Source organism: Rhipicephalus sanguineus, chromosome 3 (genome assembly GCF_013339695.2).
Source record: "Rhipicephalus sanguineus isolate Rsan-2018 chromosome 3, BIME_Rsan_1.4, whole genome shotgun sequence".
NCBI lineage: Eukaryota > Metazoa > Arthropoda > Arachnida > Ixodida > Ixodidae > Rhipicephalus > Rhipicephalus sanguineus.
The window spans coordinates 112,566,033-112,584,021 of NC_051178.1; the positions used below are offsets into that span (position 1 = coordinate 112,566,033).

Below are 17,989 nucleotides of genomic sequence, written 5' to 3' on the forward strand. Positions count from 1 at the left end.
ACTATAAGGACTATCTAATACCTAAACTTGCGTCGCCGCAGGAAATGCCATACCGTTGTGGCCACCCATCGCGTAGATATTGCCGCGAAGCGCCGCCACTGCGACGTATCCACGCGGCTCCTCCATGAGAGCGTGATAGTCCCAGTAGCCTTCGTCCAGGCCGAAACTTTTCGTGGATCGCAGGAACCGCCTTGTCTGTCGCCCTCCCACGATGTATAGGCGCCTGTTCAACAGGACCACGCCGTGGTAAGCCCTGCACGCGTTTTTTCAGGTCAACGACAACGAATACGCGTCTCATCAGAGCAGCGCACATGTGTTTACGCGGTTAGTGTGATAGAAAGACATAAATGATGTAAATGTGCCGCGAATAGGATGTGCTAATAGGACGTGCGGATGATATGGGCGACTGATTAGGTTTAATTCAAGTCTTGTTTTTTCTTTCCGTTCTAGCTTATCAAGCGACAACTTAAGGTAAAACTGATTTATGTGCTCGTCGATGACGCGCAATCGCCTAATTTGATGTGTCTGGCCTGCGTGTGTTTTCTTTTCTTTTTTTTAACGAAGCTTTATATGTGTTAAGATACGGGCTTAAGTGGTGTCGTCCGTATGCAAGAACTCGGATGTAGAGCGAAGGGGAAATGAAGGTTTCCGAAGCCACCCCCCTTTCGAAGATCGCTCCGGCCGGGAGGGACGGCGGATGCCGTCTAAGGACACCGTCAGCGCCTTGTTCGTCCTTGTTCCTTTCGCCTGTCTCGGTTGTTTACGCGGTGGGGCGACAGAAAGGTGAGGGGTGTCATTCTACATATCGTGGAATTTCGCCATGTTGGCAAATTCCGTCATTGGTCAACTCTGTATGGTGTGTGCATGCGTGTGTGCCTCGCAGCTACACTGGTCAACCACCTTCATTGAGTGGAGTTTTTCAATGCGTTCAATGTTGAGGGATCCCGGACGAACCTCTTCGTGAAATCCGGATCCTTGTACTGAAACCACCTCTTGGCATGGGGATCCAGGACTTCAACGCTCCGTTGGGGACGTTCATCACGCCATCCCCCCAACACCACAATCACCTCATTCGGAACGCGAGGCAGCCACCTCTCCGCGTTGCTTAGGCCACACGTCTCACAGCTTGGCTGCTTCATGTCCCTGGGCACTGAAAAAAAATTGGCAGGTCCCATGCATTGTGGGAATCAGTTTCATGCGAAGCAGTCAGCGAGCACTTCTATGCTGTATTTTATGGCTTTTAGTCAAGCATTACGAGGTGGATCGACGTCTTTTTGTAAGTGTAGTAGCTTTGCGCACATCGTGGGCTTACCAAACACGTCGACAACACTGGCGTTTAAAGGGTAACTTATGGTGCGACGTAACGTCAGCCATGACGTTAGAGTACATACGTCAGTATTATCGAAACTAAGTGCAATTTATGGCGCAATCACGTGAACATCATACGTAACTTTCGTTAGTGTATTCCTCCGTGGTCGAGAAATGCTTCAATATAGCTTGCTGAACCATAGAAATAGAAATTTAGTGTTTATTAGAGTGCTATAAAAGCGGAGCCAACAGTGGAACCGCAGACGTTAATCTGATATGACACCTGTATCGTGGGGTACATATGTAGTGTTTATTGCTTTCTTGTAAAATGAAATAGTCAGCACCACAACCACAAGCCACGTTGCATAGACATTACGCCTGCATGTGGTGTTTTTCCAAAGCACTTTCAAGACCTGGCGTGGCTCTGGTACAATACCTTACAGGCACGCAGAATGCTTGGGCGCGAATCCCGCTGGGATCCTCATTTTTGTTCATTCCATTCGTCAGGTGATCGCCGCCGCTGTCGCTTTTTCTTAAAACTGTCGCATTTAAATTACCAATATGTGTTCTCGCCGTTCCTGGATAAATATAAACTGTCCATCACCTGTGGCGCACACCCGTACACCTCGGCCCGTGGTAAAAGGTATGTGCCCCACTTGTCTGGAGGAAAGGGTTTGACGACGTACGCGACAGGTTTTTCGTGTTATTCATGTCATGACCCGACAGTCATATTCGTCAAATCATCTTACCCTCTCATGGCAATTTTGGTCTACAAGTTAAGGAGGTGATCATGAGAGCACCCAGACGTCGGCGGCTAGACCGATAGATATATACGTAAATATAAACGCTCAAAGTGCCAAAAGGTCGCTAAGAAATGCATCGCATTTAATATTTAGAGAGTGCTATGTGTGCTGTAGAAGACGCAGACAGCTTCGATACGTTAATTTTCTTAGCATTCCTGCCTCTTCGGTTTCATGGCACTACTTCCCGCTATAAACTGTACAGCTGCAGTACTACATCACTGTACTGAGGATGAGTTCAATTCTGCCATGGTTAGTTTATACAGGGTGCCACAGTTAACTCTTGCCAGTGTTCTAAACTTAGCCGATGCACTCAATGACGACGCGACCAAATGAAATGTTGCTCACTATTGAATGGGGCAGGCGACACTATATTTGTGTTTTGCTTCATTAGGTAAGATTAATTACCTACTTTTGAAGCAACGAAGCTCGGTTGTCAACTTTTATCAGTTGCCAACTTTTTACAGTTGCCAACTTTCTATCCACGAAGTATTAGTGTTGTTCTGCTTACTGCAGATGCCCACAAAATACAGAAACGTACCACGTGACATGCCCGCTGGGGCGCCGCGATTGAAGTGCTCCCTAACATTCCGCGTACAGACTATATGCTTTCATTGCCGCGGTACATGACAGCGATAAGCAGACGCAGCAGTTAGTGCTTGCGCTGCTACAAGCAACAGGTGTACCATCGCCCAGCCACCACTATCGTCGCTGCCCTGCCGCGCTTTAAGCGGCAGCACACCCGGCAAAATGCTATGGTCGTTTGTACCTGTACAGTTGAGCGCCATTTGAAGGTTATCGCGCGAGCGCCAACCAATACCCACAACCGCTCCACGTCCCACAATAGTCTTTCGAAGAGAGGGAGGTATCACGCAAGACTCACACTCTTTGCTGTTCCCTAAGGTGCGCGCACTACCGTCTGAGCAAGACACAAGCTATTCACACGAAGCAGTACAAAGCACCAGCTTTACCAGATTTTTCCCAGCAATTTTGTTATCCCCCGCGGAGATAAGAGCCGACGCAGAAACCTACACTTGATCGCAACGAATGGAAAGCTTAAAATAGAAAGGGTATATAGTTTGTCGTAGGGGCGATTGTTGTAGCATAGAAAAGCCAACGAGGGCGAGAAGAATGCGTAATGTTAATTTTCACTGCTCCGAAACGTGCCGCCAGGGCCGTGGGACGCTAGGCCAGCAGATGTTCGCGCGATAACCTTCATGTCGCACTCGAATGTTATTAGGGAGCACTGCAATCACGGCGCGCAAGTGGGAACGACACTTGATATATCACCTATGATATGTCGGTTGGTATCTCAAACCGAGTGGTCTCCCCGCTCGGCTTGCAATTATGTGATCGACAGCACGAAGATCGATTTGCTCGCTGCAGCGGCCGTGCTTTGCCTTGAAGACATAGCGAAAGCACATCCACGTATCAGAAATAAATAAACAAGACACACCGCACCACATCTCCACAACCTACGGGTACCTGATGCATGCGAAAAATCTGCGTATTTCGTAAACGTTACTAACTAGAGTAGGTGAGAGTTCCGGGCAGTTGTGGAACAATGCACGATAGGCCAGTTCCACAGTGACACTTCTACCAAGCAAATCCCCACGCATCGTTATATTGAAAGCTCACCGTATTCTTCTTCAGGCTCCCCGGCTATTTCGGGACCTGGTTCGCCGGACATAAAGACCACTTTAGGCAGGTTGTCTGCCATGATCGGAGCATTTCCAGCTGCTGCGTGGGGATTTGGAAGAACGTCGTCCGTTTCGAGGAGGGCGCGCATAAGCTTGTTTGGTTGGCACAAACATGGTCCCACTATCAAGGCCTGAACAATGGAATCCCGGTATTCGGCGTTGTTCACCAACAATGGCCACCTCCTGGCGAACTTGTCCAGGGCCCTGAGCAAAAGTTGAAGCCAAGCGATTAGCCCTTCTTCAACAAAACGTATTCGTTCGACGGTTAATAATAATTGTTGGCGTTCTACGTCCCAAAACGACGATTGGGTTATAAGGGACGCCGTAGTGGAAGGCTCAATTTCCACCAACTGGTGTTCTTTAACGTGCACCTAAATTAAAGTACACGGACATCAAGCAATCCGCCTCCATCGAAATGCGGCCGTCAGGGCAGAGACTCGATCCCACGAACTTCGGGTGAGCAGTCGAGCACCATGCCCACTAGGCCACCGTAGCTATTTCATTTAAAGGAATACGAAATAAGGAATACCGCAGAAACTAGCTAACGGTAATTGCCGAAGTTTATGCGTAAACCATTTGAACACTGCTAACACATTCCAAACCAGAAACATGATAAAAGTTGCGTGGAGAGTTGGGCTAGTTGGTACGAGTTCATTCTGGTTGAACTGCGCAAAGGACGGGACACGAATGAAGGCAAGACAAACGAGCGCAGTTTGTCTTGCGCTCGTTTGTCTTGCCTTTCTTCGTGTCCCGTTCTTTGCGCAGTTCGACCAGAAAGATAAAGGTTGACGTGCAGAAACGAACACACGAGAACAACGCAAACGCCAACTACTGAAAGAGAGCGCTGCGGTGGAAAATTTATGCGCGCATGCGCAGGCGTGCAATGCTACCTGTAAACCTTGCACACGTGTGGGTCTCCGCGAGAGCTAACTATATCAGGCATTTCATTTCTTTTTAGTGTTTAGTTGTAGCGCAGGCGTTAGCCAGCCGTCGATGAACCTGTATAAAAAGAAATGAAATGCCTAACTAGTTAGGCATTTCATTTCACATTTCACATTTCAAACAGGTAGCGATGCATGTCTGCGCATGCGCAGATAAGGCTATGTCTATTTTCTGATAAGTTTTCTTATATAGATAAGTCTAAGTCTATTTCCGCAGCGCGTACCTTCAGTTGTTAGTCGGCATTTGTGGTGTTCTAATCTCTTGTGTCTGTCTGCGCGTCAGCTTCTTTTATCCGGAATCCGTACAAAATAGCTCAACGTCGAGCTTTCTACTTCCGCTCTAAGCTCCCTTTCTTGTACTCCGAGCCATTTATCCTGTTCTCATACTTATCTGGACAATAGATAGCTTGCACTGACGTCACTGAAACAGCCACGTCGGAGCACCAACATGGCGGGACGCGAACTCTCTCATGTCACGTTAGTGTTATCACTACATCGCATGTTGGTTCCTTCTCTGTTCATGCACAGATGCCCAATAACATTGCAGCGACGTCGTTATCAAACTGAAGCAGGTTAATCGTCACCTGAATATACTGCTCTGACGTCATCTAAACCGTCAGGTTGAAGGTATTTTGTACGTTCATGACATCACATGGAAGCTATCAATACTGCTTCTTTGGCTTGAATAATTGCTCTGTATACTTTCTGCGTTATAGGACGATGTCGTTTTCTAGTAATCGAGTGTGCCCTGTTGAAGTTCCGCAGCTTTTGTGCGGCTTTCTGCAACCATGCACCAGACATCCGGATTTGTTCTATTTTTCCGCGGAATCCTGGCGGCAAGTTAGGTTCTACCATGGAAGTGCTTCAAGGTCTGTTGCTTAACTTCTCTTGATCACTGCCTGAAGCTCCTGTACGCCGACTGGTCGAGAACAGCTGACCAACACTCCGAATTCTTGCGGATGGTTAAACTTCGTGAGCGTCAATCAAGTAGACAAAAAGCTTTTTTTACTAGTTCACCTTCTGGTCCTCGGAGCAATTGTCTTGGATGAGTCAGTGTAAAACCTTAGCCTTAGGTCCAAGATTCTGCTTTAAGCCTCACCTAAAAGCTGTCAACGTTTTAAGGCTGCCGTAACTAAAGACCACTCGCGTTGTATTTCGGAGTGTATTGCTGCATGGTACCAATAGATTCATTACGGGAATTAGGGATTCTCATCCGATCCAGCAGATGGTAAATTGCTTAAAGAATAGACTTAGACCCGTAATATCAGATAAGGAAGGGTATTTCGTAATTATGCCAGACAGCATACTCCCGGAAGAAGCTTCAATAGCCAAACCGAATATTTTTCAGACTAAAACTCGAGTTTTTGGTAGTTAGGCAACGCGCTGTAGACCTTTTGCTAAGGCATAATCTTGATAGGATCGCAAGTATTTTCAAGAATACGAAATCGCTAACATTAGAATTTTTTTTCGGAGAAGACGCATAAGCATAAAATTTTTTTATAGCAATTATTTCGCAGGAAGGGACTTTGCATTTCGATGCAGCTAGTTACATGTAGAACTGCTCAACATCACTAAAGTTAGTTCTCAAATCCTTTTCGCATGCCTAGTTCCCAGGTTTTACTTCAGATTCTGACAGAGGGGAATCGAAACGGAAGTAAAGCTTCTAGTATGGGCTTTGATGACCTTTGTGGCTCTCCGCCGCATGATGGCTTGTAAATATGTGTTAGACTGTATTAATGAACAAGTGCGGCAAACGCTTTTCACAGGCAAGATGTGGTGTTTGTGCGGGGTCTTTTCTAGAAATACTGCCCAAATATTTGAAGTCGACGCTGGTTGGTTACAGAGGTGTTTTTGTGCAGAAAGCAGAAATTTGGAGAACTAAGGTTGCTCGAATGCTTAGCAATATATATCTCAGTAAGGCTCACAGACACTAACAGGACACCTTAGGTAATTAATTTACCAAGGTATTTGGTTACGCGGACGACTACTTGATTTTTTTGTAGTGCTGACGAATTTGAATCCCCAGTTGCCTCAGGGAGCAAACAGTATAATTTAAATGAAAGAGGGCTATAGAGTTAAGTGACTAGTTGCCTCAAATGGCGTAATACAATTTCTAGACGTTTCCTTAGCGTAAATGGAGAACCATGTGTGCCAAGTCGTCTAAACCATTGTTAAAACTTATCGTCGAAGCACTCCAAGCTTGCAAAAAAAGAAAAAGAAAGAAAAAACCTTGCAGTGGTACTGCGCTCTCACGGTCATTAACCACTAAGTTACGACGGTAAGCTCGAAAGTTAGTGGGTACGTTCTCCCTCGTATGTTAAATGCTGTACCGGAGAAAAAAAAAAGACGCATGTGGCTTAGTGGTTAGAGCTTTGAGAACACGTTAAATAAACTATGTGTTCATCTGGTGTACATATGCCTTGCGCTGACGTCACTGCTATATTTCTCGTGTAATATCACTCAGGCTCATTGTTTGGTTGGTCGGCAAAAATGACTGGGAGGTAACCAATTAAACATACGCATTAGAACACCTTATTCAACACCTTATGAAGCGATAAAGCTGAAACTGCTATGCAGAGAACAGGATGTGCCTGTACCAACCAACCGTCCATTTTGTTGACGGGAGAACAATACGCTCGCCTTTTCAGAAAGTTCAGAGCGCGTTGAACGACCTGTTGGAGGTTTAGTATCAGCACGCTTATAAGCATGGCTTGACGAGATCGTTTTGATAATTGATGCTTGTTTTGTTTGTCTCATTTTGAATGTATTTTCTATTATTTTAACACGACACACTTGGGATAGTTCATTGTATGTACATCATGATTGCCGAGTTGCACCTGAAAGTTAGGAGCTTGCCCTGGTGTCGCCTGTTTCTCAATCTTGTGATTTTGCGAATCCAGTATGAATCACTCGAAACATTACGAAGCTCTGACTTTATCTGCGACATAAATACGTTTATATTTTTGGTTAATTCATAAGCAGATTATGTGTACTGTCGTTTTTCTATTGTCTTGTCGCGCTATAAGTTACTGTAGATAAACCAGATAGCAGTAAAACGGACAACTGTACTTCATGGTGGATGAGCGAGACCTCTGATGGTATACATGGGTGCAATGGTATATCTATCGTGGCCTCCGAGGTATTGGTGATTCCGGATGCGCGGCCCGCAGCTGGAGCCAATCTCGGAGGCCACGTATCTACCTTGATGCGAGCAAAATATGACTGTCAAGAGGTCGTCCTAATCTGCAGCATGGATGGTGGTGGAGAAGCGGAGAATAACGTCACCCAATTATTACACATATGCAGATGTCGATGCAGTAATATGAGATTATTAGAAAGTAATAATCCATTCATCTGCCCCGTGTGTAGACGGCACATACCCAATGGTTATCTTGAAAGAAACGTTACCTTCCGCTTATCAGCATTCGCGTCTAGGCTGCGGGTCGTATCGGCCGCACGTGCAATAGAAAACACGCCACACGAGGTCATCACCCTTTCGATTACGCACGCGATGCAAGCAGGCGTGCCAATACGGCACAGCAACGGCTGCATGCAAATGATATTCCCATACAGCCATGGTGCGTGCGGATCGGTTCGTACACGAGGAAGATCATTTTAAGTGGCCTTTCCCGCGTAACGTTCATGCGTTACCTCGTTGACATGACAAGGTGCCAAGAAGAAACTACATAACTAAAGAAAGAGCAAGCTTATTATTAGTATTACTACTGCTTCAACCGTTTAAATGAAGGCGGTAAACGCTGCATAGCTTTTATGAAAGGAATAATTGACAATGACCTGTTTGCAGCACGAGGCCACAAGGAAATCCATACGGATTTCTCAGAAATGAAAGCTTCTAGTTGAAGGAAATATTGTCCTGGTCCGGGGATCGAACCGGGGACCAACGCTTTTCCGGGGCGGTCGTTCTACCAATTGAGCTAACCAGCACGCTAGATATTCGCCGCGCGAGGGCGAATTCGACAGCTCAAAGCACATGGACACGGAATGTTGCAAACGAGTTCCACGGAATTCCGCAAGGTGGGGGAAGGGTTATGAAAGGGATAATTACCCAACCGTCCACATTGCGTGATTCCGCAGAACTCACTTTCAATGCATAGGCTTTCACCAAGCGCTCTTGTCTTTCTCTGCTGTTCCTTTTGCTTGAGATGGGCGCATGTTGTGTGTAATAAGTCCGTGCTGTCCGTTTGGAACTGTAAGGCTCGTAATATTGTGAAATGAATGAATGAATGAATGAATGAATGAATGAATGAATGAATGAATGAATGAATGAATGAATGAATGAGTTCATTCCACGCATATTAAAATATATCATGACGCTTGCTTATATTGAACCGGATCAAGTAAATGATCAATTCATTAGGTGTCGGGAAGTGAAAGGCCAACTCACTCTTTGTCGCATCGGCCAATGCGTACACACTGAAGCAGCTGCCGCAGGACGTTGCCGTCGAGCGCTGCGGCGGACGAACCTGACATCCACCATTTCGCTATGGCGTGAAGCACGTGCTCTTCACGTTGAACGTTCAGTTCCGGTGATGAAAGCAGCTCATACATGAGCCATCCAGGAGTGTTGACGAACTCATTGCTCCGCTGCCATATCTGCATTCACCGTGAAGGTTCAGGGTACAGAAGCGATGGATGAGTGTGCAACAGAAGCGTACAGCGAGACAACGTCTTTTCTGACTGCTTGCGCCTACGTTCTGTGGCGGGCTACACGGCGTCCGATTCTTGAAAACTATGGGCCGATCACCCGCTACTGTGGTCTAGTGGTTATGGTGCTAGACTGCCGACCTGAAGGTCGCGGCTTCGATCCCGGCCGTGCCGCATTTCAATGAAGGCAAAATGCTTCAGGCCCGTGTACTTAAATTTAGGTGCACTTTAAAGAACGTCAGATGGTCAAAATTTCCGGAGCCCTCGGCTACGGCGTCCCTCATAATCATATTGTGGTTTTGGATGGAAAACCTTAACAATTATTGGTAATTAGGGGCCGATCTCGAGAGTAGTGCAATATAGCAAAGCATCTCACTAAGTCACCTAGCTTTAACAACCGTGTTCACCTACGTACTACCAGCACTCGTTAGCAGTGGTAAATGCTGGCTAAATGATGGATATTGTTGAATAGTTCTGGCAATCCGCCGACATAACGTCAACATTGTCTCAATTGTCCATGCAATGATTTGATATATCTAACAATTTTTTATGGTACAGCACAGTGGCTTTATACAATACACGATACATTACTAGGATACGTGATGCATGGAAGGTCCACCATCTGCTCCACTTTTCGCAATGCTGCAGCCAGCAAGACGTGCAGACCACTCCACAATAGCCACCCATGCAACCAGAGCGACCGTCGATTACTTTTTTGGGGGTTCGTCATCACCTAAATCAGTCTCTCCTCATGCTCACTGCAGGACGAAAGTACCTTCCAATGATCTCCTACTTGCCCTCTCCTGCGCGAGCTGATACGCTCACTTCTACGCATCTTCTACGGGCTTTTTTCGGAGTTACATTGAAGGAAATCTAACAGCTTTTACAAAAATGCCTAACAATACTGAGAAAGGTGCGTCCGCCTCTGTCTCTATTTAATCGCTGTTGTGCAGAGATCGCGTGTTCGATTCCAGTCAGCGATCGCCGCGCAGGTGAAATGCAAAAAAAAAAGTGCTCGCGTACATATCAATCCGATAAAATACTATGCGCAGATCGCTCCAGAATTGCTACCTATGCAACCAGAGCGACTGCGGATTACATTTTTCGGGACGACGATAATCATCATCAACAGAATCATCATCAGCCCATTCGAACTTTTGAAAAACATCCTAAGCCTTCACTCAAAGTAAATCAATCTATAGCTGTGGCCGCAATTAAGGCGTTGTAATAAGGAGTGTTGGGCCAGTCAGATGCACTGAACAACAACAACCACAGCAACACAAAGCTGCCTTGAGAAACTGTAACAACAAATATGTGCTAGTTCATTCGAGCACCGCCGGATCAATATCTAGGACGTTTCTAGGACAAAAAAAGGAATGAAGAAAGCTCTCGACACAAACAGTAGGCTCACGGGATTTACGCTATCACTCCAGACCAGACGCGAATCAGTTCGCCGATCAATAGGCGATGATTAGGCAAGGTTCTCTCCATGGAGCGACTAATGTCGTCTGTTTCCCCGTGACCTGAATGCTGCGTCTGGAATGTTCGTGGAAGGCTACCGAAGTGTATGGCGTGAGTGCGGAAGCAAGCAATTGGCAATATTCTTGTAAAAAGTGTATTTATATAGTATATCGTTCGTCTCTCAGGCCTTCGTACACCGGATTTGTCTCTTCAAGTATCAATGCTCTGGTGTTCTGTTAATATTTTGTGAACTTCCGGTTGTCTTAAAGGGGTTTCGTTTACTGAAATGCTGAAAATTGCGTGCACAATTCTTTGATTGGCTTTAAACGTGTGCCCATTCCTGAACAGAGGCGGTGGGTACAGGCTACAGAAAATATTAATGTCCACTGACGAGAAGTCGTTAGCAAGTATATGCATATCCTTCGCGTACCTTGTGTTCCGTAAACACTCAATAGGGCAGTCTGGAGAAAGTCAAGAATGTGGCGTAATAAGTCGCCATATACTAGTAAAAGCAATCTGCAAGAAAATTTAGAATCGCGCATAAAAGCAGCTTCGGGTACGACAGAACTACTAAATTGGTGCCAAGACTGTAGATGAGTTGCTAATACTAAATTTCCGAAAGGGGGTTAGGTTAGGTGAGAAATACAGATCCTAAGAAAAAATTTTGGATAACGCGTGAGCATCGCCTTTAAGAGTATAACGTGATGGCTTAATCGGTCACTGTGTGCATCGCCTTCTCACTTGCTAGCCTGGCTTCGGTTCTCGGTGCATGCCTCAACCGTGCCGTAAGGAAGCGAACGGCTGTGCGCGTAACATTGGCCGTTTGAAAGTATCCTAGAATGCCTACTACAAGAACAGTTGTTAAATGCCCACTACGTCATAATTATTCCTTTTGCGAAACAGCGAAGGGCCCCCTACGCGTCCGTAAGGCAACACGCGATCATACGCAGCTGATCACTTTGTTGATGCTTTTGCAGCTGATGATGATTAAATATGTCTGAGCGCTTTGTAAGGGGTGGGCCTTTAAAACACCCACTCCTTGCGAAATTCACATGTTTTGGCGCCTGGTACGATTCTGCGCTTCTGCCAAGCAATATTACATGCGTTGATGATACTCCTTCCACTACATGACATTCATGGATTTAGAACGGTACGACAAGGCAGATATTCATATAGTGTTTTTTTTTTCTTCTGAAGTTTCAAGAATAGCGTGGCTCTGTAGTAGAACACCTGCTTGGCACGCAGACTGCCTGGGTGCGACTCTCACTGAAACCTAGGATTTGTATTATTTATTTTATTTGCATCTTTTTCGATTTTTACGGTCACGGACAAGATTTTTCGCTCACAACCAACGACGCCTACACCGACACCGACACCACACTTTCTGCGAAACGAGCTCTTTAACGCTATCGCGTTAATAATATATTAATATCTGGGCTTTTACTTGCCAAAACACCGATATAATTGTGAGGCACGCCGTAGCAGAGGGCTCCGGAAATTTCGACCATCGGGTGTTCTTTAATGCGCATTGACATCCCACTGTAGACGGGCCTGTAGCATTCGACCTCCATCGAAATGCGACCGCCGCGGCTAGGATCGAACCCGCGAGCTTCGGGTCATGAGCAGAGTACCGTTACCAGTATACCACCGCGGCGGTCGATCTTGGGGAAATGGTTTTGACCAGGGGCGCAAGCAAAAATATTGTTTCAGCGGGGGCACGTCCTTGATTTGAAGTGGGGGCCGGGCAGGCAGATGTGGTCAAGTGTCATTTTGTGCTCTGTATGCCATTACAAAAAAAATTGGAGGGCCTGGGCCCAGTGTGCCCCCCCCCCTCCTGGCTACGCCACTAGTATTGACTATACAATACATCAAAGCTTCTTACTCCCAAAGAGGGGGCGGAATTCTGGGCTTGGTAACCTTTTACCTATTTGGCATCACGACTGTAATAAAAGTTACTACTTTAGCAACTTCATTTTCTTTTCGTTAACACAACCTTACATCGTAATTTACGTTTACAAAATAATTTATGCATTAAAAATTGCGTCAAATACGTGATTTTTAATGACCAAGTTACTTTGCACCACCTGGAGGTTTGCTGCCTAAGTAAACGATTCGCAGTAAAGGCACGTTGCAACTACCATTGGTGTATCATTCTTGAAAAAGACAAGCGTTCATGTAAGTAGGTTTTTAACGAAGCGCTATGGCGCACGCCCACTGAGGGTGGGATCAACAAACAAACCCTCGGAAAGCTATATTAAACGTGTTCTCTCTCCTACCTAAACACATAAACAGCTCAGCAAATAAAGCAACGTTGTTCTTTGTTGACTGACACTTGGCTCGATTGTATTCTTTGCGCGCACGGCACGAAACATGAAGTCAGAAGTGGGGTACGAACCCACGCCCACATACGTGGACCGGTAGGAAACAATAGGTAGCAGACAAACTGCGGTGCATCTTATCTTATCTTTTGGTAGGTCAGGTGGTGTCTACCGCACGCTAATACCAAACCACCAAGAATCACGAAGTACCAATCACCGACTACGTCTGCTTTCTCCAAAGGTAACCATCTTTCTGTCAAATTAATAATAATCAATCAATCAAACGTTTATTTAACGTGCCCAGGAACAACCTTAAGGTCTTTGTTCTGGCGCACCAAAAAAACAAACAAACAAGAATATCAGGGATAAAAAACGTTATAAACTTGCACATATACAACTATGCGCAGGAAAAAAAAAAGACAACGGTGTACGAGGCTATGTAAGTACAGTGCAAAGCTCGGAGCAGAACAACGACTGGTAGCTGTGAAAAACATCGAGCTCCAAAAAGTACGCATTGTAAAGACGTTGTATCCTGCCAATGGTCGAACGAAAAAAAAAATAAAAAAATGTCAGCAGTGTACGAAGCTATGTAAGTACAGTGCAAAGTTCGAAACAGAACATCGATTTGGAGCTGTGAAAAACATCGAGCTCCAAAAAGTAAGCATAGTAAACACGTTGTATCCTGCCAATGGTCGAACGAAAAAAAAAATAATAAAAAAATGTCAACAGTGTACGAAGCTATGTAAGTACAGTGCAAAGCTCGGAACAGAACATCGACTGGGAGCTGTGAAAAACATCGAGCTGCAAAAAGTAAGCATTGTAAAGGCGTTGGATCCTGCCAATGGTCGAATGTTCACAGAGGCAGGCGGCTACATGAAAAGGTCTATTCTCTCTGGTCAGCTTACTTGGAATTCGGAAATTACGACAGTTGAGCAGTACATGGCAAGATATGATACCATGCACAAGCTTGTGAAGAAATAACAGATCGGCGCGATTTTGTCGGCAGCAAAGTGATGGCAATGATAATAATCCAGCAGCGTTAGAACGAGATCCAGAGTCATTTCCAGCGAAACGATGGTTGTAAATGCTTAGGAATTTTTTCTGGACTCGCTCAATGGCGTTGCTGCTGGAATTAGGAATGTCATTCCAGATCACAGATGCATACTCAAGTTGAGGAAGACATAGCGCGGTGTACAATTTTCGGAAGGGCATAGGAGAACGGGATTCTCTAGATATTCTGCACAGCCTAGGGTGCGAAGACCCCGCAAAGCAACACGCTTAGCGTGTGCAGAAAAGTGTAAGGTGCTATCAAAAAGAACACCTAGATCATTGATCACACATACCTTACACAACGACACAGAATTTACAGAATATAAAAATGGCACACTAGATGTTTTTCGAGTGAAACTCATTACCTTGGTTTTTGAAATATTTAGGGAGAGGTTATTGCTCCTGTACCATTCAGAAAAAGAACACAAATCAGATTGCAGCAAGCGACAATCGATAACTGAATGAATTTCCTTAAATATCTTTAAGTCATCGGCATATAAAAGGAAAGAGGAATTCCGAATGAGAGAAGATGCATCATTAACATAAATTAAAAAGAGGAGTGGGCCCACTACCGACGCTTGAGGAAACCCACTAGTAGCTTTATACAAAGAGGACGTTTGGCCATTAACGGCAACATAACATGATCTATCAAGAAGATAGCTATGATAGCTATAGTAATAATAATAATAATAATAATAATAATAATAATATTATTATTATTATTATTATTATTATTATTATTATTATTATTATTATTATTATTATTATTATTATTATTATTATTATTATTATTATTATTAGTTTTATTTCCCCCAATACAAAGTTGATGGAAAGGGTGAGAAGAAAAGCGACTATCCGCTTGACTACGTCTTCAACCCCCTATATACAACAGAGACAACAGAATACAAGATATGTTGGCCACCCGCAGTACCTCGAGAATATTGTGAGAATTCACGCACAACTGCAAGAGTTGGGATACAGAGCCGTCGTCACAAACGTGACTGGTTGCAATAGTACGGCGTCTTCTACGGTACATCGAGGCCATTTTGTGACTCCAGAATCAATATTTAGGCAGCGATACATTCGCTTTGGATTTGATCGCGTCTTCGCTTAAGCCGTCTTCGCCACCTCCGAGCGACATGGCTCAGGCCTGGCCGACCACGCGTCCTTGATCCTTAGATTTATGGGCGAACTCATTATTGCCTTCTAGAATTTCTGTACGAATGAGATCCGTTCGTGCATTTTTCGCACTCTTATGCATTAAGCCAGAAGCAAGCTTTCAAAATAAAAAAAATTATTTGCTCAAGCAGTCTCGGTATACTTGCTGCCATCCGCATTCACGAATATGGTATATACTATTACTAGACTTGCGCAGAATTTCGCGACATCCGAGTTATGTAGTATGACTGTCAAGGTCGCACGTATAGAAATACCCATGAGGTCCGCCTTGAAACGTTCCCTACGCCATTCAAATACCGCCATGTTAGATATTTATGGAAATATAGAGAATAATACATAGAACCCATGAATTTACCCCAGAAATGATGCGGAGTATGTGGAGTGCTTTTTTTTTGCGTACCAGTATCGGGTTTTTCGCGCACCTCCATTCAGGTATTCCCTTACTTAACCACACTCTCATATACTTGTATTCTCGTACCTGCGATATCTCGTGGCCCTGCTCTGATAAAGCGTGATTATTGCTATCATTGAACACCATGAATGTGCATTTTGTTCGAATAAAAATAGTTCTAGCGCTCCACTTTCTTGCCCGCATATATCAACCAGACACGGTACATCCATTCCCTTGCTTGTCAGCAAATAGCATAATATCGGTAGCATGAAGCAAGCTCCGGAGGTGTTGCTCTATCAAGGCCGGCACGCTTGTATAACGAAAAAACCAATGTTGCTACTCTTCTAGCCCTCTTTCCACCCTCACTATCTACATAACAGCAAATACAATGAACACCTTTGCCGTATGTTTTTGCTTATACCAATGTTTCCCTTGCTACTGCGTCCCAAACTATGGTAAAAATTGCATTGAGAGGTTCTTCTTAAAAGTTTCCGCCCTTGATTACCTTTCGCGCCGAGGATATTAAGATACCGTTTATCGTTCTACTGCGTAATTGTGCACAACACAAGGGTCATGCGCCAGGGCATCTGCGTAGCGGTAGTCCAGCTGGACATACATATAAACAACGCGCGTACACAGTTCAGTAAATGTGGCCTTTTGCCCGCTGTCGGCTTTTCTGCTAGCATACAGACAACGATAAAAACTGGGGAGGGGCGAAGCATGTAGGGAAGGGTGTTATCAGCGCAACGATGTTATCACATTTAATAATTTAAACAATTTCACCAGAAAAGACGCACTCGGGTAGGATCTTTCGTTCCCATAGTCATGCAGTTTCCAAGAGAATGACTGTCGAGGCGTCATCAAAGCCCTGTGACAATCTTAGCTCTGTCGTTTTGAGTTCACAAATTACATAAGTTTGCACTATCAATGAAATAATAATTGTATCACAGCTTAAATTGCCGGTATTCTTATTCTGTTAATTTTTTTCACTAATACTACGAATATCTTGTTCCGGCTTTTCAATAGTACGACTGTTCTTGTGACATTAAAAGTCCAACCGAGTGTCTTGATTACTGTGGGATCCCTTTCAGTAATTTCTATAAGCCTACGTAGGTGCAGTAAAAAAAAGGCAGCGTAGAAGAAGTTACAGCTTCAATGATACTGTGAACAAATGGTAGGAAGAACCCTGAAGCAATATTTTTGGCAATTTATTTGGACCGTAGCTAGCGTATGTAATGAGGTTCTGTACGAAGGTTTGACTGCCAAAGATCGCATTCTGTAACTTTTGGGTTGTGTTCCGTTCTCGCAACGGTGCCCGGATGACCTCGTTTTAGAGCCCGTATGTCTCGTTCAGGTATTCGTATGGTCTCGTATGAGTGCCCCGATAACGGCATTGGGTTTTGGCTAGAGGTTATTTGAAGACCTCCGACCACGGGAGCTAAAAGCATCTATACTTAGAACTGAATGAAGTTTCAGGCAAGGTGAACGCGAGTCAAGATTACTCTCGAAGCTGCCGTTTAATGGCTAACTCCGGAAGTTGCCCACCTTGCCTGTGTACTGAAACGTGAGGAGTGTGTCGAACACGGCAGCGCTGACCCTGCTGAGGAGTACGTCCTTCTCGGCTCCGAACGCCTCGCTGAACAAGGCTGCAAAGTAGGGGCTCACGATCGACAGGTAAGCGCGCTGCACCTCGAAGGACCGGCCATCCGAAGTGCGCAGCTTGCCGTCGCCTGTTGCGTCGCCGCCGGGAAGCAGCACGCTGCCGGAGAACATGGCGGCGGCGGCTGTTCTGCTCCAGGGATGATGGCTAGATGCAGCGCCGGGCCCAGAAACTCTCGCGTGTAAGGCACGCGATGCACGCACCGCTCGCGCTTGCTTGTTCGCCCGCTTGTGCCTTGATTCTTGGCTCGTACCCACTACGGGAGATTGGCCAAGAAGCCAGCGGGTAATGTAAATGAAAACATTAGGATAAAGGCAGGGAAAAGGAAAAGCCACATTTTCAAAAAATTCGGCAGATACCATGAACCGTGGGAGTCAATGTTATGCGAAGCATGCGGCGGAAAGGTGCCTGTGGCGTAATTTCTTTTACTGAGCGACACGTCACAAAACGACGATAAGGATTTGCATAAATTTCATACGCACACACATATGTAGAAGCCATAACATAACGCATATA

General features: G+C 45.2%; 1 protein-coding gene across 1 annotated transcript in view; it reads right to left on the minus strand.

Moving 5' to 3' along the window:
* LOC119385763 (kelch-like protein 20) overlaps window positions 1–17,586 on the minus strand; it is a 32,042-nt gene extending 14,456 nt beyond the window's left edge. Inside the window, exons 1-5 of the mRNA XM_049414101.1 lie at window positions 17,359–17,586; window positions 9,155–9,363; window positions 3,747–4,012; window positions 955–1,150; window positions 54–253 (exon numbers count right to left, since the gene is read on the minus strand). Coding sequence (XP_049270058.1) covers window positions 54–253; window positions 955–1,150; window positions 3,747–4,012; window positions 9,155–9,363; window positions 17,359–17,586 — 1,099 coding nt within the window. The remainder of the gene's footprint in view (window positions 1–53; window positions 254–954; window positions 1,151–3,746; window positions 4,013–9,154; window positions 9,364–17,358) is intronic.
* Between the last annotated feature and the right edge of the window lie 403 nt (window positions 17,587–17,989).